At 38.1% G+C, this 21,675-nt stretch overlaps 1 protein-coding gene across 1 annotated transcript; it reads right to left on the bottom strand.

The window, feature by feature from the left end:
• Window positions 1-101: 101 nt before the first annotated feature.
• Window positions 102-20,177, bottom strand: LOC106926014 (alpha-1,6-mannosylglycoprotein 6-beta-N-acetylglucosaminyltransferase B-like). The gene is made up of 17 exons (XM_088001036.1): window positions 20,152-20,177; window positions 19,339-19,457; window positions 16,515-16,641; window positions 15,093-15,261; window positions 12,580-12,630; window positions 11,406-11,579; window positions 11,150-11,314; window positions 10,063-10,232; window positions 9,325-9,456; window positions 9,079-9,212; window positions 7,191-7,324; window positions 6,380-6,535; window positions 6,141-6,287; window positions 4,782-4,898; window positions 4,571-4,645; window positions 3,357-3,517; window positions 102-1,310 (listed from the first exon to the last, which is right to left on the bottom strand). Exons 1-17 carry the CDS (start codon window positions 20,175-20,177, stop codon window positions 1,142-1,144), a joined length of 2,226 nt encoding a protein of 741 aa, XP_087857162.1. The 3' UTR covers window positions 102-1,141.
• Window positions 20,178-21,675: the final 1,498 nt, after the last annotated feature.

Below are 21,675 nucleotides of genomic sequence, written 5' to 3'. Positions count from 1 at the left end.
CTGCAGCTTAATCATATTCAAATTTATTGATATTTATTTATCCTTTCATTGCAAAAACAGTGAAGAAAAAACAATCCCAACAATATGGGCAGTTTCAGGGGTTTTTAGGAATCATTATTTAGAATTTATTATGACAATAAATCAAAATTTTTATCATGAGAAATTTATCACAATAAATGATAAACAATACAATTAAATCCACACCCCAAGTGTTGTACAATGGCTGCTGCTTTGATTTGACCTACAGTTTAGGCTGCATTCACACCAGCCTAAAGTGTAGGTTTAAACCGTTTAATTCGCTTTAATCCAACACCAGTCTGTTTGCTTAGAAAGTCTGGTTGGTTTGGGGAGATGTGAGCGTAAACCCGGAGTCAAACTCTGGTCCGCCTACAAACCTCGGGCTCAGTTCAGTTGAAGTGAACTCTGGTGCGGTTCAAATGCAGATGTGAAGAGAAATTCTCCAACTGCTAAAATCTGATGCCACTCCATTTTTGTTTACATTTTGTAAAGAAGGAAGTTGCGCTCAGTGTCTTTCTCAGAGGTGTTTGTGTCGTTTGCTTCAGTGGTTCTTGGTGCAGCGCCACCCCTGGCCAGGAGAGGAACAGGTTTACCCAAGGATTTGGCTGGTTTGATTCAGTGGAGTAAATGAGAACCAAAAAGGTAACAAATGTTGCAATTTTGGTCCCAAATCGAACCAAGTAAAAACCACTTACTGCATTCTTGTTGGTTGCGCAGGAGGCTCTACTTCTGTTTTTCAAAGAGGTATGGTTGTACAACTGCACATCTGTTTGCAGCCATTACCGAGTTGGGGGCGTGGCCAGGAGCAGCTTATTTGGAATTAAAGTGACAGAGACCTAAAACATCTCATAATAGGCAGAACTGACCAGATTAAAATCTCATTAAGAATAATTTTGGGGGAAGAAATGTAATGAACATGTTTTTAAAACTTATAGAAAACTTACATACATTGATTAAAAATCTGCTTCCTGAGTATTAACAACAACTGTACGACCCTTTTCCTGATTCGGTCACATCCAGCCTCCAGGTAGATACTGATATAGATTCTCTAAATCTTTGTCAGAATTCCCTTTGGCTGACGATTTTTCCTGAGTTCTTCCAAAGTCCTAATCAAAGCCCACGCTTATTCATAGTGGCTTCTACAGGGACATAGTCTGCGATGTGACGAGTCCAATCCGGCACAGCTGAACAGCAGAGGCTCCTGCTGAAGGCCGCACAGCCGCCCCCAAGGGCTGTAAGACGGAAACAAATGATTGACCTCCTGCACCGTGCTGGAGCAGCCTAGTCCAATCCTGAGAAACAAACAAAGGTTCCTGAGTATTTCTGCTCCATCCTGATTTCTTTCATCGTCAGCTGCTTGCCGACAATGACTAGCATTGGTTTTAGCTGTTAAGTTGTCAACATAATGTGCTAAATCTTAAATATATGCATGATTTATAAAAGAAAAATGGATACGGTGCTTTGCTACCGATTGTCAACATGACGACAACAAGAAAAGGTCAGGAGAAGGTTTTCATTTTAAGATTAAGTGACGGAGAGGGAAGTAGGTCAGTGATGCTAGCTTGACTATGACAGGAACATTTAGATGTGCTGCAGAATTCGGTGTGTTTCGGTTTGGTTAAAAAAATAAAAAATAAAGACGACTCATCAGTAGAGCGGATGTTTAAATTGGCTGAACAACTGACTAGCTGTGTTAGCTTAGCTAATAGCAGCAGTAACTAATCAGCCATCGCTGTGTTAGCTTAGCTAATAGCAGCGGTAACTAATCAGCCATCGCTGTGTTAGTTTAGCTAATAGCAGCGGTAACTAATCAGCCATCGCTGTGTTAGCATAGTTAATAGCAGCGGTAACTAATCAGCCATCGCTGTGTTAGCATAGTTAATAGCAGCGGTAACTAATCAGCCATCGCTGTGTTAGCTTAGCTAATAGCAGCAGTAACTAATCAGCCATCGCTGTGTTAGCATAGTTAATAGCAGCGGTAACTAATCAGCCATCGCTGTGTTAGCTTAGCTAATAGCAGCGGTAACTAATCAGCCATCGCTGTGTTAGCTTAGTTAATAGCAGCGGTAACTAATCAGCCATCGTTGTGTTAGCATAGTTAATAGCAGCGGTAACTAATCAGCCATCGCTGTGTTAGCTTAGCTAATAGCAGCAGTAACTAATCAGCCATCGCTGTGTTAGCATAGTTAATAGCAGCGGTAACTAATCAGCCATCGCTGTGTTAGCTTAGCTAATAGCAGCGGTAACTAATCAGCCATCGCTGTGTTAGCTTAGTTAATAGCAGCGGTAACTAATCAGCCATCGCTGTGTTAGCTTAGCTAATAGCAGCGGTAACTAATCAGCCATCGCTGTGTTAGCTTAGCTAATAGCAGCAGTAACTAATCAGCCATCGCTGTGTTAGCATAGTTAATAGCAGCGGTAACTAATCAGCCATCGCTGTGTTAGCTTAGCTAATAGCAGCGGTAACTAATCAGCCATCGCTGTGTTAGCTTAGTTAATAGCAGCGATAACTAATCAGCCATCGCTGTGTTAGCTTAGTTAATAGCAGCGGTAACTAATCAGCCATCGCTGTGTTAGCTTAGCTAATAGCAGCGGTAACTAATCAGCCATCGCTGTGTTAGCTTAGCTAATAGCAGCAGTAACTAATCAGCCATCGCTGTGTTAGCTTAGCTAATAGCAGCAGTAACTAATCTATCACAGCGATCACTTATTAATAATTGCAAAATAACCATCAAGTCTAAAAACTGAGTGCTCTGTTCTTTGTGTGGGAAATGTTTGAGTGTTTTTTGGTGTTGAATCCTGAAACATAAAGTGGTGCTGCTGTCAGTTGCTATGGCATCTGGTCTGTGTGTAGCATAGCCGACACAGAGAGTGAGATAAAAAGTGGTTTTGAGTTGTTTTTCTGCATTCTTCTCCCTGTGCTGTGCCACACAGCAGTTAATTCATATCTTCATCTCCAGGTTTCATTTTGCTAATGGTTCTACGCGCTGCTGCACATGGCGAGGAAAAGAATCGTCTTGTGTTGTCTGGATGTAAACAACATGCATCGTGTCTGTAGTTGCGCAAATTGAAACTACAAAGAAACATGCCAATTTTGAACAAAACTCACGTTTTTTGATTAAATAGTTTTTTTCTCTACGATGATGCAACTCCGGCTCCAGAACCTCGACACCATCAGTTCATTTTTACCCTTTTTACAAATAAAAAGTCTCCATATCCTGTTGTGTAGTTTTATATCATTCTCAAATTGCAGTTTGGGGGCCGCCCAAATACAGTCAAAGGGCCACAAATGGCCCCCCAGCCGCAGTTTGGACATCCCATGCAGTGAAACTCGTCACCTGGTGAACGTGTCGGGGGTGTTGAGGCGGTGAAAGAGAGCCGGGTCACAGGTGAGGGCGGAGCGCCGACACACATCCACGCAGGACTGACCCAGTTGACCCAGAAGAACCTTCAGAACCGGTTCTGGGTCCCACACAGCCGTGGAGTTACCACAGAAGTTCTGACGATGAGAGAACAGGAGCACTGAGTCGTTTTAACAAGATCTAGTCGATATTCAGTTCTTTTGCCATTAACATTTGCTAATTCAAGCACTTTCAAGGTCAGTTTTCAAACTTTTCCAGAACTAAATTTTGAGATAAAAACAATACAGATGAACTAAAAAAAACTGTTTCAATTAATTTATTACTGTTATTAATGAAGCCTTGCGATAGGATTTGGAGGTGAACTAAAATAAAACAAAATGTTAAGTTTCGAAACGTCTGGTCTGAGAAAAAAAAAAATAATTTAACTGAAGATTTAAATACCTAAATTTAACATGTTAAATACAAAAAACGTTATTTCAATTACAAAGAACAAAAAATCAGTGAGAAATTAGGAATAATAAATATTCATCACATTAAAATCCAAACAAATGCTGTTAAGCTAAATAACTTTCCCGTTCAAATTAAACGTTTAAATATAAAAGGAAAAGTCACAAAAATATTTTCTAAAAAATGTTTTTTGCTGAGTTTTCTGGCTTTTAGCAAATACAAATAATTTTGGTACTTCTGTCAGATTTAAAATAAAACTAAAAAAATTAAATAAAATTACAAGATAAAGTCATAATATTCAGATTTTACTCTCAAAATATGAAGTTATTATATTACTATGACTTTATTCAATATTATTTCAACTTTATCCACATAATTTTATCTTAATTTTGTTTTTTTCTTAGCATGATCCTAATACTTCGATTTACTTTTGGACAGCAAGAAGAAAAAAGTCTGTCTTTTTATTTACTGTATGAAAATATCTGGTTTCTACTATAATTAATGTTTCAAAATGTGAAAAATGCTTTTAATCAAACATTAAATGGTAAACTTTCTATTACAAAACAGTGGAGAACAACTAAACACTTGACAGGATTTTATACAAAAATAAATCCAGTTTTCAAGAGTTTCAGCACCGTTTGAACTCTGTAATAATAAAGCTAAAACTGACCTAAAATTGTTGATTTCTAACAACAAAACCCTGAATTTCCAGGTAAATGAGGAAATGTTGGTTGTTTCTGTACCTGCTGAGTGACGTAACGCCGCATTCGCTCCAACATTCCCACACAGGTGAACTCTGGAGGCGTGAAAGGCCTCACCTGGAAAAACAGGTAAACATGTTTACCTGGACCAACACAAAAACAGGCCAGGAAGCTCAGAGGTTATTGGTTGTTCATTCATAATGAACCGTTTAGCTGCTGAACTCTAATGTTTGTTCAGTGAACTCTTTGTTACCTGTGTTTTTAGGATCGACTCGACTGCCTCCCTGACGTCCGTCCCATTGGTCACATCCACAGTCCAAACGAACGGTTTACCGACGAAACGCTCCGCATACGGGTGCTGTGAACTAATCTGGCATTCAAAGTTATTCACCGTTTTTACCAGAACATCCAAACTAATTCATGTCTACAGTTTAAAAATCTGTTTTCTTTTGGGTTTTCTGAAGTGTTTAAAATAACATAACCAAATATAATTTAGTTTTTCTCAGCAAGCTCTTAATTTGAAAATTTTGGCATCAAATTAAAGAAAATGAGGATGGAACATAAGATAATTAGATTTTTTTTTTTTGTTTGTCACCAGAATTTTTTTCTTGCACTAAACATCGTATAAACGTTTTATAAATATTATAAATAAGTTTAAAATAAGTTTTTGTTTCATCTCCCAAAATTTTTAGATTTTAAAAAATAAATTTTATTTATTTATTTTTTATTTATTTTTTTTTTTAATCAAATGATGATGAAATAATAACAAATTGTTATATTTGACTCCAACTGAAGTTTATTTTTTGGAAATCCAATGTATTAAAGAAGAAATTTAGCCATATTTTACTGGAAACCCCCCAAAAAACATATACAAATATATACTCAAGATTGTTTGGCACTACCAGAGCTCCATACAATGTCATTTTGAAAAGGTTTCTGGTCACTGATACTTGTCCTGCAGCCCTAATGTTCCCGCTCAACTCAAATGCTCAAAAGGTTTTTTATCCGCTTCCAGCCAAGAGTCTGACGTTGCCATGGTTACCAAATACGTTTACGTTTAACTCCAGGGACGGGCAGCAATGAGTGCAGGGAAAAAGAGTTAAAATTTGCCCCCAGTGACTGTGGTGTGGGGTTTAAAGGGCCACATAGTTCCATTTCATAGCACAAATAAGTAACTGTAATAACTTATAAAAACAGTATATATGTCAAATATGACTGAAATAAAGTGACTTTGTATTTTAATGCATTGAAATTGGGCCTGTGTCTCTTTCCGAAACTCCACCTTCAGGAAGTCATCACAACATTTCTCCTATTATGCCTTTAACGACATTTTTCTCCAATAACGAGCTCAGATGTTTCAGTGGGTGTTTGCTAATTGCTGCTGGCTAGTCTGAAGGAGCTGAGGGGGAGGAGCTTAGCCTCAAAAGTGGAGCTAAGTCTACCTTTGCATTTTTAAAAGTTTAATGGTTGCCATGGAGATTAAAGGATTAAAGCATGAAAGAGTCAAAGTAAAACTCCAGGTTTGTTTTATAACATGAAGTTAAGAAAAGTGGATTTTACACGATTCTGCCCCTTTAAGAAGTTTAGTTTTTCCTCTGGGTTTTTGAGCTACCTGTCTCGTTGTGGGCTTGCCTTTGTAGAAGCCGTCGTTGTGGGACGAGTGTGGCGGGTCAAACCGCGGCTGGAGGAACATGCAGCCCAGAGCGACGACCTCAACCGGAGCCGGACCCTCGTAGGGAAACCCGAGACCCACAAACACCTGCAGGGGGCAGCAACACTCCTGCACTGGTGTTTTTTGATTTTACAAATACTATTTGCATGGAATATGTGTTTTTTTTCCTTTTATCTGACCTTTGCTCTGCGGAGAAGCTGCAGGAAGTTTTCCTGAGTCAAAAGTCCGTGGTTTTTGATGAAACTGGGAAGACTGGAGGCGTGTCCTGGAGGCTGGTAGACTGTGGCATGGATCTCCAGTTTCTGGCTGATCACCTCCAGATAATCAGATTTACCCTGCAGAAATTCAGATTTTCCCTCCAGATAATCAAATTTAACAATCAAACAAAACACTTTGTTTTTCACAGCAGCCATTGTACCACTATAAAACCAGCTGATCGAAAGGGATGCAGCTTGAGTTGCTAGGCAACAGCCCAGTGCCTGTTAATATGACTTAATAATCGGGAGGTTTTTGAAAAGGCTCATTTTCCAGACACCAAAAACGTTAACTTACTATCAGAAAATGACTTTTAAGCCCAAATGAAAGTACAAAAATGTGTAAAATATGAATTTCCCCTTTAAATATTATTTTATCAGTCAAATCAATCAGGTTTTATGTATATAGTGTCAAATTACTTGAGTGTTGAATATTTAATATTAGTAGTACTCACTGAATGCAGAGAAATTTCAAATATTGCAATTATTAGTTACTTGACAACTGAATTAGAGCCTCAGGAAACATTTTCAGGTGTTTTCCATTGATTAGCTCTTAACTTTTTCACAATTTTAAAATTTTTCAGAAAAATCTAATGCTTGGCTTTCATCATCTCCGAGCCTTAATTATCAAAAAATACAAGACCTTCACTTTCTGGAATGCAGGACAAGAAAATTATAGATTTTTCCCCATAATTCCCCTGAATATTAGTGTAAAAACAACCATGAATCCTCTTACCTGCCACATATATTCCTGTTTGCCGTAGATGACTGCTATGTTGTCTTTCTTGTAGCTTTCTGGCTTGAATTCTTCCTTCGTCTTTACCGCATCTTCACCAACGAACCCCAGGAAGGAATTATCGGGCGTATGAGCTGAAGATAGCAGGAAACAGTCGCTGCGTTTCCGTCAAAGATGCGTGAAAAACTTTGTCAACATCCCGCTAAAACCGAAGAAACACAACTTCGTAATTGCGGTGCTTCTGTTAAATAAAAGACGCCTTTGAAATCACACGTTAATAAGCTTGTTTACGCGATAAGTCATTAAAAAAAAAATCCTCTAACTACTTCCTGTTGTTTTCTTCTTCGTGGCTTGCGCCAGTGTCAACATCCGGGTTTGGAACACGAGACTCGTCTTTCTATTGTAACAGGCTAACTTCGATACGGACAAAAAAAACTCATCATCCTTTTTTACATTCAACCGAACAATTTCAAATTTAGCAACTCGTTGACAGACAAAATACATTTTCTATAACTAAATAAATTCAGGCAGGAAAGTGTTAATTTTTACCAGGCCAACAGTTTCTTCACTAATTTCACAGAAAAGCGACATTTATATTGGAATCTATTTACTAACAAGTCGACTTCTGAAAAGTAATTATTTGGATATTTCTTGCATTTACTCGCTTTGAACTCGGTGCTTAAAAACCAAAACAACAAGAATAAAAATGTTAAACAAAAAGCATAAAAAAATAATCTGAAATCGTTTTGGCCGCTGTTAGTGACAGTGTTTACTGCGACATCAAGCGAAGGAGAGTTTAAATTGATAATCTGTTGGACGCGAAGCTGCAGCATTAATCATCTGTCAGCAGGGAAAGGAGCCTTGAATCGGAGCGCAGGCTGTTTGGACAGGCAGGCGCTGGAGATGAGTATTTACTTTACACAGAGTTCGCCAGGAATGGTAGGAGGAAATCCTGCCAAAACTGTCTGCATCCATCCAAAACTAAATTTCCTGCTGGATCTTTTTTAACTCCACTTATCCCCGACACCTGTCAGGGTCAAAGGTTCTTATGGAGCGAAAAAGAAAGGGGAAACTTTGGTTTTCTGGTTCTGTTGATCTTTTTCTGGTTTTAGTTGTTTTTTTATCATCGCTGTGTGTCTTCTTTCTTTTTCTTTCACATCCTTAACAAGCAGCTTTCTCTCTTCCCGCTCTGCAGGATAAATAAGCAAAACACTCCAGTTTGACAAATGAAGAGGCTCTCCTGCTTCCAGCTCGTCTCCATCCTCTGGCAGGTCGGAACGATGACGGGCAGAAGTGTTGGAATGAAAGTTTTCAGTGAGATGCATCACAGGAAGATAAATAGACAAAGAGCCCTTGTAAAAGTATTTATGTTCCTTAAATGTTTTGCATTTTGTAGCGTCAATGTGTTTAATATGAACTTTAAGACCATCTAAAAGTTGTGTACAGTTGCACTGTAGAAAGAAAACAATGTTTCTTGTTAATAATAAAATTACTGGTGAGATAACAAGAGAGAACAGGAGGAAAAAATAAATGAAGGCAAAGCTAAGGGTGCTAAATGTTTTCAAAGTTAAAAGAGCTAAAGTAAAAGTTAGATCAATTATAAGCACTTTAGCAGAAGAGAACTGAGACCTTCCTGTAACTTTCATTCAGCAACTGATTATTTTCTTGTTATTGTAGAACCTGAGGAAAATTGATTTGGGGGAAGCTAAGTGCGCTAAATGTTTTCAAAGTTAGCAAAAGAGCTAAAGTAAAAATTAGCTCCACTGTTAGCATATTAGCAAACTTCTTACAGCTTTCCTTTAACAACGGATTTCTTCTTGTCAGTCCTTAATAAAAGCCACAGTGTGTGAGTGTTTGGCCATCATTTGTCTCAGAGATGCTAACTTACGGAACATGGTCATATACTGCCGAGGTTGGAGCCCCCAGCTGCCCCACAGGGTTTTATATCCATGAAGATGTGCATAACTGGCCAGGTTAAAGGCCGGCTCTGTGCCGAATGAATCCAGGATCCTGAAACGACACCTAGCAGGGTACATGAGCAGTTATTTATACTTCAAAACCATCCACTTCAAACACATCACACACTAACATGCTGCTAATGTCTAATTGTGTGCTGAGACAACTGGGATCATACTGGTAATGCTGGAAAGCCAGTCCCATAGCTCTGTGGAGGTGAGCAAGCCCATGGTAGTCTGTATAGATGAGGTCAAAGGTGAGAGGTCTCTGGATTGGACAGCTGCCCTGACCTGGAGCTGCACCTATCAGTCTGGACGAGTCACAGCAAAGGAACGACACCAGTAATGTTGTGTAGTTCTGACATTTTCTGCAGCCAAAAGTTAAAAAATACAAGCAAGATCAGAAGAAACAAAAACCTGTGTACTGCAACACTAGCTGTCATGATGTGGAAAAGCAATTTATTAAAAAAGTCTAAAACGTGAAGCAGACAACGTTCTTGTTGCTAACAGCACAAACACAAATATGCTAGACAAAGATAATCAAAAAATGACTGCAGAGAATAATGTTGTGTTTTTTAATCAGATGAATCTGCGAGGCCCTCCTTATGTTTCACATCTACAGAGGATCACATTAAAATAAATATAAATACTAAATACAGTCATAAAAACAAAGTTTTGGCAAAAGGCACTGATGGGAACCGCTACCTAAAAAGTTAGTTGTGCTAAACCTGTAGCATTAATCGTAATCATTAGTTCTGCTAAAGTACCACACCAACATGCTTTTCAGCTGAAGCTAATGCTGAAGCTAATGCTAACTTCAATGCTAACTACTAATTAGTTCCAATTTTGGCTCATCTTCTCAAGTGGTGGGCGCTAACTACAGGAAGATGATCATGTCGTGTTTGCAGAGGTGTGACCTGTGTAGTTGACGCTGTGAGGTGCTGAAGGTCAGGTTGTGTCCCAGGATGGTCAGGCAGGCGCTCAGGTCGGCCCACTGGACCAGTTCTCCAAGAGGCCCGCCTCGGTCCACCATCGCTTCAAAACGCTGACCAGCATCTCCAGCCAGAGCGCCGAGATAAAGCAGCACCTACAGAAAGGAATATTCATGGTATCAAAGATCCATCTGCACTGCTACGGTTAATCCTATTGTGTTTTAAAGATGTTCTGTGTGTTGAAGGACCACATTGGTTTTAGCTGCTAAATCTTAAATGTACGTCTGGTAAATAGAAGAAAAAACGTACACAGTTCTTTACTACTAACTGTCAACAATTAGTAGTAATAATAAGGTCTAAGACTGTGGGATTTGAAGTTTTAATTACAAAAATAGTAAGGAAGGCAGAGGGAAGTAGGTCAGTTATGCTAGCTTGACTCTGACAACTTAACATGTAGATGTGCTGCAGAATTTGCTGCACTGCTGTGTTAGCTTAGTGGTTGATGAGCTAATAGCAGTGTAGCTCATCAACCACTGCTGTGTTAGCTTAGTGGTTGATGAGCTAATAACAGTGTAGCTCATCAACCACTGCTGTGTTAGCCTAGCTATTAGCAGTGTAGCTAATCTACCACAACGATCAGTTATTAATAATCACAAAATAAACATCAAGCCTGAAAACAGTAACGGCCTGAATGTTTTGTTCTGTATGTGGGAAATGTTTGAGTGTTTTTTTTGTGTGTGTTGAATCCTGATACACTAGTGGAGCTGTTGTCAGTCAGTTGCTATGGCAACGAGTCTGCGTGTAGCTAGCCGACACGGAGAGCGAGAAAAAGAAATGATGTGGGTGACTTTGAGTTGCTCTTAACGGGTTTCCTGCGTTATTTTCCCGTTTGCTGTGGCGCACCGCGCTACATAAACACTGTCTGCAGGTTTCATTTAGTTAACCGAGTCGCTCCAGCGCGGCTGTCGCTTACTGGATGGTGAGTTAAAGAATCGCCTTTTTTTGTCCTCCGGCGTTGTGCGCATGTGCTAAAAATGTCCGTCCTTATCGGAGGTTTTGAGGAAAACTGCACCTTCATCTGCGGTGAGGCCGTCTTGCTCCGGTACGGCTTCATTCCTCTCCCGGCCCAAATCCAACTTCCAGACATCCTCTCCACTCTGGACCGGATGAACTTCACCGCCGGACTGCTGCTGCTGATCACCTCATAGAGCGGACTGAGGGAGTCCCGAATGAAGGCCTGCGAACCACCAAACCAAAACAGACTCAAAAAATCCTCCACTTCTCCTCTGAATCTGTAAACTGAATCATAGCTGCTCTGGTAGAAATACCTGCTTCGTATAAGAAGGAGTTTTGTGACGCCATGATGCTGCTGTGTGGTCCCGCCCAGGTTCGGTTGGGCAAAAGTCTTCCACCTGGCTCAAATACACCAAAATGGAGCAGGTGGAGCCATCCACCCCGTAAAAGGCGTAACAGGGGTCCGACTGCCACCGCGCCCTCAGGAACTGACACACATTAAAAAGGCTGAATTAACATGTTTGCCTTTTGTTTTTACAAGCAAATATTAAAGACACGACTGAAACTAGCAATTATTTAAATCATTTGATAAAGAATTGTATCAGTTTTTATCTGGATTGTTTCAAATATTTCTGCAACGGGGGGAAATTCTATCTGTGAGGATTTTATGTAAAAGTGAAAGCTGCCGAAAGCAAAACATGGTGGTGGCAGCAGCATGATGTGGGAATATTCCTGCTCAGCAAGGACTGGGAAGTTGGTCAGATTTCATGGAAGATGGAAACTAAAGTGGGTTGTCCAACAGTACAACTAAATATTTAGCTCCAAGCAAAATAGTTGGTTAACAAGCTAAATACTTTGTTTCAAATTAAATATTTACCTCAAACTAAATATTTAGTCCCAAAAATAAATATTTAGTTGGCCAGTAAAATATTTAGCTTCAATCTAAGTATGTAGTTTGGAGATAAATATTTCATTTGTAAACTAAATAACTACCATTAGACTAAATATTTGGTTTGAAGCTAAATATTTAACTTGCTAACTATTTTTTTTCTACCAAGTTAAACATTTAGCCAAAAACTAAACTATAAATTTAGTTATGAACTAAATATTTAGCTCACTGCATATTTAGGGAGCTGAATATTTAGTTTATTTAGTTCACCACTTAACTTGTTAATTAAATGTTGAGTTTGAATCTTTGACATTCACAGATGAATAACCACTACATAGCTGCAGTGAGGAACGCTTTGAGTGAAAAGTGTTTTATAGATTCAGTGCAGCAAATCTTTCCAGATTTAAAAAAGATTAAAAACCATTTGTTCACAGTTCACTTTGTGTTGATCTGCCACATAAAATCCCAATAAAAATCATGGCTGTAATGTGACAAACTGTAAAACTGTTATTATGGTTGTCCAAACTTCAAAATGATAAAATAAACACTTTTACTGCAACATTCTGCACATGCAGCGTAAATGTTTCACAGCCTCTCACCTCCACCTTCTCCGCACACACTGGGTAAGCCGGATCTGTCGGCACCTCACACTTCCCATCAGGTCCTGCAGGAGAGACGGGAACAAAAGCAACATTGTGCGATTGCTTTAACTTTGATAAACAACGTCCTGAATGAGCAGCGCATTAGAGCTGCCATGTCTGTGACTGGCATCAGAGCCGCTTTCCCGTAAACCGCCCAGCATCTCCAGCCAACGTCAATCAACACACACACACACACCCCCACACAGACACACACACACACACACACACACACACACACACACACACACACACACACACACACACACACACACACACACACACACACACACACACACCTGAGCCACCTGCTTCTTACCAAACATTCCCATTTACACTGGGAGCCGCAGCCAAAACACACAACTGTGTAAAGAAACGTCTTAAAACTAAAGAAAAAACGATAAGAAAACCAGCGGTGGGACGTTCCTCACTGCAGAAACAAAAGTACGAGCAGACGAGCTGGTGAAAGGAATCCTGGGTAATCTGGTGGGTTTTTTACTTTTTATGGGTGTGAGGTAATGTGAGCTGGATGCAGGTTTCTGCTCTGCACGCTCATATATTATTATATTAATCAGAATAAAACTACACTTTAGTTAAAGGAGCAAAACTTCAACGTTTTTACTCAAGTAAAAGTAAAAAGTTTCCATCCGAGAAGAAAGACTGAAAAAGTATTTGGTAAAAACTCGACTGAAGTAACTGGTCAAAACGTCAATATTTACATCACTACATGAAACTAATGAAGACAAAGTTATGTGGAAATGTTGGTATTTTAAGGATGAAAATAGAAATAAGTAATATAAGTAAGGTAAATATAAAATAAGTATTAGCAAAAAAATATTTTCTTATTGTGGCCAAAGAAAATAAAACAAAAGAAACATTTTCCAAATAATTTTTTTCCAATATAAAACATGAAACTTTAACAAAAACAAGCAATTTGTTTGTTTTTAATTCAGTGGGTAGAAAATCCAGAAGTTTTACTCAAGTAAAAGTGTAAAGGAGGACTAGTAAAAATACTCCTAAAGGTACAAATAAACATAATTAATTACGACCAAACTGGGTCTCAGCAGGGCAGCAGATGTTTGGTTAAACTTGTTTCCGCTTTGGGACTTTTTAAACGTCTATTTCAGGGTTTCATCTTAAAAAGCCACCTGGGTCCACTGACCTTTGACCCTCGGTCACAGGCGGTGGCGAACCTGTCCGCAGGCTGTAAAGTGAGTTTTCTTCGGGTTAAACCTGCTGCTGAGACATTTACAGTTATTGAAAAACAGACTCATTTTCTCAGCTGAAACACTTTAAATAATTTAAGTACAAAAACACGAAGTTTCAGAAAATGTTTCCGTCTCAGATCAGATTCAGTCTGGATCAATCAGACTGTCTTAAACCAGCGACTGTTTTAATAATCCATTAATCTGAATTTTTATTTAATCACAAAAGTCTTTTCGAAGCAGTATTAGAAATACATTAAAATATGCAAACAAAATGTAATGATGCTGTTTTTCTGTAGAGGATTTGAACTTTAAAACTTTACCACTGGAGGAGTTTTAACTGGAAAATGTTTGGATTTCTGTGCAGCTTTGGCTCCATCTCTGCTCTGAATAATTAGTTTTTTCAGTAAACTGAGTCTTTCTGTCTACTCCAGTTAACGATTAATGAGCCAAATGTTTTATCAGATGAATCGTTTTGATTAATCAGAAGGAAAGAAAATTATTTTCTAGTAATTGGTTTGGGAACTTTCTGCTTTTCATTATTTTCCACCAACCTCCTAAAATGCATCCATTCTCTTTCTGCAAAGGTTTTGCTTTTCAAACTTAATATAAATAAAATGGTGGATCTTTAAAAATAACTCTTTTTCTTATTGTAGGTATTTGTTTGGTTAGCTGTTAGCTGGGCTGCATTTTATTTATATTAGTAATAAAAGTGAACTGAATATAAACAGACACTTTATCAATTATTGCTTATAAAAATGTAAAATAAAAATTCCTCTATATAACCATTGCTGCTCTGTTTTGCTTTAGTTTGTCACATAAAAACTCAGAATAAATCGGAGAGTGTTTTTGTATAAAGTCATAAAAACGTTGAAGAGGTTTAAATACTTTTCAGGACATATTTTCCTTCATTTCAGGATGAATTTTAATGTGAATTTTCACAATAAGTAAGACAGAAATAAGCTAGATTTTAAAATTTCCTTCTTAAAATGTTTCAGAATCAAAAAGTTCTGGTTATAAATGAAACTTAATTTATGCTTTCTACATTTTTAGATTTTACATCTGAAAAGTATTTATGGGTAAATAAATGCACTTTATTTACTGAGATTCTGACCAGTAGAAGTAAACACTAAGGAGATGAATGAATGAATGAATGAATGAATGAATGAATGAATGAATGAATGAATGAATGAATGAATGAATGAATGAATGAATAAATGAAGTGTTTCCTAAATAATGCATTAATCATGAGAACAAATCAAATCTAACGGATGGCCTCAGACCTGTGCTGTTATAGGGTCTGATGTAAATGTATGGAGTGGAAGCCTGATGGTGATGATGATGATGATGATGAAGGGCGAGCTGGTCGAGCCTCTGAGACACTTTCTGCAGCTCCCTCTCCACCAGCTGGGCCAATCCCTGCTGGTCTTCTCTGAAGCTGGAAGACAGACAGGAACAGTCGATAGTTACGTAAGTGGCACAGATGGTGAGTTTTTGTTGCTTCGTTTGCTTGTTTGGGTTTCAACTGCCTTTAAAAACAATCAAAACTCTTAAAAAACATAAAGTTCAGGTTTTCTGGCATCTGCAAAATGAGCCACCTCCCAATTGGAGCCAAATTTGACTGGCACTTAGCAACCGTTACCTAGCAACCCCTGCTAGGTAACCTAGCAACTCTATTGGAGCTGTACAATGGCTGCTGGAAAAAAAACAAGTGTTTTGTTTTTGACTTACCATCCAGAAATCACTTGCTGCATTGTTGTTGCTTGTGCAGGAGGCTCCACTTCTGCTTTTCAAAGATGTATAATTGCCCATTTACAAATTTAAACTATAACTAAATCCCAAACTAACTTTCTTTTTATGCAGATAAATTGTCTAAATTAATCCTTACCTATATATTTCCATGCAGATTGTGATATTTTCATGAAAATTATCTTAATTCCATCTCAGTGCTGCCCTCTTCAGGTTGAACGGTGGTTACTGCAGGTGGATTTTCCAATTGGTTACAATGGAAAAGTTTGGTTGATGATGACACTCTCATCAACACCCTCCTGACAGAACTGATTATTCACATGTTGTCACCATTAAAACCTCCAATCACAGAAAAAGTCATCATAATTGTGGCTTTTTTAAGAAAAAGTGACTAAATTAAGCAACAAGTTGGCGTCTTTTGCCCTGTTACTCACCCAGACGCTTGGCCACGCCCCTTTGTGTCTGTTGGCTCCGCCCACCTTGGAGTTTTTCCAAATTTGTCTGGGGGCGGAGTTTCTGTTCCACAATGACTGAATTAAACTTTAAAAAGTTAAACAACGAAGCCCTGTTTGCCGTGACTGAAGTCTCACTTTGGAAATCAGGTGTTATCAATAAGAGAAACGTATTTTCAGCGAGTCAGATGTAATTCTGACGGGTGAACACCGGAGGCAGCACCTCATTTCCTAATCGGCTTTAACTTTTGACAACTTCACATGGATTTATAAAATTAAGTTAGCAGGTCATTCTGTGACATGTAAAACAGTAAAAAAAAAATTGTTTTGTGATAAAAAAAAAATAAAAAATCAAGCTAATTCACACCTTTCTCTCCATAATAGCAGAACTTTCACTACAAAATTTGAAAACAAACAGCAAAAACTAGTGCTGCACAGGATTAAATACAACAAGTTATTTCAAAGTGCTTTTCTTTGAGGGGACATGTACCTCTGCAGCAGTAAACTGAGGTCATTCCTGCTCGTCTGGGTTTTATCTCTCTTACTGCTCAGTTTCTGCACCTGAGCGTTCAAGGCCTCCAGTCGAACAGCCAGCATGTGGAAGCGAAAATCATCGCCTGGAATATGAAGAACAGACAGACAGTTATCCCATTTAATCCCACACAGTCCTTCAAAAGCACTTCCAGTTAAAACCAGTTAACGTACAAGTAACTTTTAAGCAAATACGAAATTGTTATATTGTTATAACAATAATTTTTTACCAGTAATATGGGAAAAAAATCTGCCAATGGCCAAGTAGTTTTTTTTACTAATATTAATAAATTATTTACTTAAAACAAGCTCCTATAATTTGCTGAAAAGTTAGTTTTGTCTAAGATATTTGCACTAGAATTAGACCAAAAATACTTGGTGAAATTTTGTGTTTTTGCAGTGTAACTGCTGCTCCTTTTAATAGATTCTACAGATTCACTGAAAAACACAAAATCTTACAGAGTATTTTAGGTCTAATTCTGGCATAAATGTCTTAATGCAGTTGAAATAAGACAAAGCAAAGTTACAAGTAACCTTTCATCAAAATATAGGAGCTTCAAAGTTCGTTTTGTCTTATTTCAAGTGTATTAAAATATCTGCACTGGAAGCTAGACCAAAAATACTTGGTAAGATTTTGTGTTTTTGTCATGTTGACAATTTTTCAGTGAAATAAATAATTTCAACCAAAGTTGAAACCAAACCAAAGTTAAGTTAAAAATCTGTTTGTAATTTCTCACAGAGACAGAATGAAAAGTGGACATTTGGTGATAAATTGGAGCTCATTCATCAATGTCTTTTCTGTAGCAGTTTTTCCTTCATGTGTCGCCTGAAATTTCCAACAAACCTGTTTCTGACAGGCTCTTTGTACACAAGTTGAGGTGGGCAACTCAAAGCACGAAGCTGTTGTGGCCGAAGAGCAGCGGTGGGTTCCACTGTCTCTCAGAAACAAATTTTGTCGAATAGGACCGGAAAAAGACGGGAATGTTTGGATCAAGTATCATTTTCCAGGGATTGTGAGTCACTAGTGGCCACCATGTTTCAGTTTCTCACACAAGCCATTTTGTTTGTTCAAATGTTAAGTCCATCGTGTTTTAAATGTTCCGAAAATAGCGCACGCACGCTAAATGCACAAAATCTAACCGAGTGCTTTTGTTTAGTTTCTGGTGCAAATATCTTCGCTCACTTGAAATGAGACGAAACTAATTTAGAAGAAAATTTTCAGTAAGAAATATGAACTCATTGTAAGTCACAAATCCTTAATATTGATGAAAAAGTTCTAGTTTCACTTCCATATTCCACTTATAAAAATGTCTTATTAGTGAAATAATCTGCCAGTGGAACTAGAACTGGTTGCTAGGCGACGGGCTGGGCTTGGCTAGGGTTGCTAGGTAACGGCGTCAGAGGAACTAGACATTTTTCATCAAGATTAAGGAATTATTAACTTAAAACAAGCTGCTATATGTTGCTGAAAAGTTACTTTAAGTTAGTTTTGTCTTATTTAAAGTTTACTAAAATATTTCCAATAGAAACTAGACCAATAAAATACTTGGTTAGATTTTGTGTTTTTGCAGTGTGGAGATCTATTTTACACACAATTAATCTCCTTAAACCTATTAAATTTATTTTCTTTTTTTAGGGTTAGGGTAAATTATTCTGTTTAGTCTGCACAGTTCTGCCTATTTTGCTGTTTTAGGGCCTCCATCACTTTAGATCCAAATAATCTGCTGCTGGCCACACAGCCCAGCTCAATGTTTCCAAACAGATGCGCAATTATAAAACTGTACATTTGAAAATATTAGGTGATCTAATATTGAAAATATTTGAAAAGCCAAAGTGGAGTCTCCTGCACAACCAGCTAGAATGCAGCAAGTGGTTTCTGGAAAGTGAGTCAACACAAAACATTCTGTCTTTTCCAGCAGCCATTGTACAGTACATACAGGGGTAAAACCAGCTGACCAAATGTGTCGGAACTCTGCTTGGTTGCTAGGTAACGGGTGGAATTCTGCTGGGGTTGCTAGGTAACGGCACAGTGCCTGCTGATTTGTGACATTACGTTAAAAGGTTTTTGAAATGTTTTCCAGACACCAAAAAACATGAACTTATTGCCATAAAACTGCTGAGGTTTTTTTTAAGTGCTTGGTCTGTTTTTATAAACAAATGGAAGTACAAAAATGTACAAAATATGAATTGTATATAAAAGTTCCCCTTTAATAAAACCGATTCATTTCCACAGTAACAGGCTTCCATTTAAACTGTTAAATTAATGAACCAGATTTGGACGTGAGAAACGCCTCACTGTGATCAAAAACGTCCTCATTACTCCAGAAACTGATTTCTCTGTTTCAAAAACAAAGCTCTTCATCATTCACGCTTTTCCTCGTTGCAGAAACAGCTCAGCAACACAACATTGTATTTTGGTTTAGAGCCGACCACAAACCCACAGCCGTCAGGCGAAGGAGATAAATGAGCGTCAGGACCCACCGCGAACTGTGTACAAATCTTCACCTAGCACTTCGGAGAACCAGTTTTAATCCCTGAACCTCCACATGTCTCTTCCTTTCTCACGTGTTTGGATAATTTGATTCCTTCCCGTTTAAAAATACATCAAACATTTCATATTGTATGTTTAAAGAGTCTCAGCTGCAAATCCAAATTTTCTGCTCAACTGATCTTGGCTTGTGTGCGTGCGTGCGTGCGTGCGTGTGTGTGCGTGCGTGCGTGTGTGCGTGTGTGTGTGTGTGTGTAGGTGTGTGTGCGTGAGTGTGTGCGTGTGTGTGTGTTACTCTTCTCGTCAGGTGTCTTCCCAGCAGCAGTTTCACTCCTGGTCATCTCAGGAGGCACCCAGAGGCCCTGCAGCAACAGGGTGGCCACGGACACACACAGGCAGAGCACCAAGCAGCCACTAGAGGGCGCAGCACAAACTCAAAATGAGAGAAGAAAATATTGACACTCCTTGATTTTTCACATTTGGTCTGAATACAAAATAAAATTATGTGCTGTGTATTGAGGTTTGTTTACTTAAGTGGATTTTGACATAGATTGATAGAATTAGAATTCTAAGTTTAAAGTCAAAATTTTGAGAAAAAAAATTCTCAGAATTCTGAGATCAAATAAAACATTTTGAGAAAAAAAAATCAAAACTCTGAAAATCCTGACATTAATATCAGAAATATGAGGAAGAACAATAAAACCTCTGAGAAAATGTCAAATTTTGAAACAAAAAAAAATCAAAATTCAGAGAAAAAAAGTCAAAAGTCTCAGAAAAAGTCTGAATTCTGAGATTAAAGTCAAAATTTTGACATTACCACTGGAAATCAAATCTACATTTAGGAATAAATAAAGTAATCTGAGTTAATGACAGAAATCTAAGAAAAAAGTGGGAATTTGAGAAAAAAAAAAAAACAGTATTTTATTTATTTCTTATTTTTCGGCTCTAATCCTGTTCCGTAAAAACAGATGAGATCCAAAGACCTTAACAGATCTAAAAAAAAACAAAAATTTGCTAAACACAACTTTGAGAAGACTAGAGATATTATCTCTAGTTTGTAATTGTATCTTTTTCCATTATTCTGGTCGTGCTCAGAGAAACGACTCACCTTCGAGGCCGCAGAGCGACACGCATCGCGTCCTGTTTCCAGAATCGCTCTGCCAAAACAACAAAAGAAACTCTGAGTTCATCCTACTGAGTATCCTGTTATGTCTGAGGCTCAGGGCCACTGGCCTGTTTTTGGATTCACACAGTTTTACCCTCCATTAAACTTTCCTGTTGCTTCCCAGATTACACAAAACTGATCAGTGTTTCCATGAATTGCGGTTCAAGCGAGCAGCTTTCTGTTTGTCAGAGATACTGAACACAAACAATTTTCTCTGTCATCAGTCCGTTCTTCTAAGACTGAAAAAGCAAAACACACACACACACACACACACACACACAGGCATACACACGCATGCATACATACACACACATACACTCACCTCCTTGTGTCTTTGTCCAAGAAATTCTGTCGGTACAAAACCACACAGAAACAAAAAGAACAGAAACAAATCTGAGTCTGGGAATCTTCTTCTTCTTCTTCTTTTTAAATCTTTTTTTACTCCGTCTTTGGCCCTGCCTTTTCTCTAACCCATAGCCTATGAGAGGGCATCCTATGGTTTCCATGGCAACCGCGCTCCCCTTCAGTGGAAACAATACCCAGAGTGGCACTTAGGTCTTTCAGGGAAACAATGGAGCCCACGCCAGCGGACGACAGCGTCTTTCAGTCTCAGTGCTGAGACGAAAGGCTCGGCCGCTTATTAAAATGGAGACTTTGGCTCTTCATGAAGCAATGAAGCAGAAAGCAAGACGACAACAAAACAAGAAATACTCAAAAAGTGTCAAGCTGAAATTCTGACTTAGGTAAAAGCTGGAATCTACAGTGACAAGTTTTTCACTTATTTCTTATGTTTTGATCTGATTGTGGTGACTAGACAAGAAAATAGGTTATTTAACCCTTTGTTGCATATGTATAAAAACATACTTACAGCATGTAGCATGATGTCAAAACTTTTATTTTACATATTATATTAATTTATCCACTTATCATTTTATAACATGAATAATACAAACAACTAAATCCATAAACAATTAACCCATTAATTTCAATTTAATTTTAATTAGAGTATATTAACAATCATTATTTCTCTAAATTTCAGGAAAAAACAAAAACTAGCAAAAAATATAAATTGTTATAAATCCGGAAGTTTCGCACATGCGCACAATGCTGGATGGCAAAAGGGATTCTTTTCTTGTTGCGCTAACGCGGTATTACGTTAACAAAATGAAACCTGGAGATGTAGGTATTATTAATTTAGCATAGTTCGCCACCGCATAGGAAAATAACGCAGTAAAAAACCTTGAAGAATCACTCAAAACCACTCGTATTCGTTGTTTTTCTCGCAATCTGTATGAGCTATGCTACATGCAAACTCGTTGCCGTAGCAACTGACTGTAACAGCTACATATAGATCAATAGTCAACACTTTTTCTTTCTTTTTTTAAGGCAAACATTTCCCACACAAAGTCAGAGCAGAAGCATTCAGTCCTTTACAGTTTTATGTTTTTAGGCTTGGTGTTTATTTTT

The sequence above is a fragment of the Poecilia mexicana genome, unplaced genomic scaffold (assembly GCF_051168715.1).
Source record: "Poecilia mexicana isolate PSO_F unplaced genomic scaffold, ASM5116871v1 scaffold_19, whole genome shotgun sequence".
In the NCBI taxonomy this organism is placed as follows: Eukaryota; Metazoa; Chordata; class Actinopteri; order Cyprinodontiformes; family Poeciliidae; genus Poecilia; species Poecilia mexicana.
Note: the sequence above shows the minus strand (reverse complement) of the source record. Positions and strands in the feature narration are given on the sequence as shown.

What these genes read in the sequence shown, in the direction of transcription:
- LOC106926014 (XM_088001036.1), bottom strand. Translation starts at nt 20,177, where the DNA reads ATGCGTGTCGCTCTGCGGCCTCGAAG. An exon ending in GAAGACACCTGACGAGAAGA is followed by an intron (nt 16,642 to 19,338) that starts GTAACACACACA and finishes TTCATATTCCAG; the next exon opens with GCGATGATTTTCGCTTCCAC. An exon ending in GCAGTATATGACCATGTTCC is followed by an intron (nt 7,325 to 9,078) that starts GTAAGTTAGCAT and finishes TGCTATCTTCAG; the next exon opens with CTCATACGCCCGATAATTCC.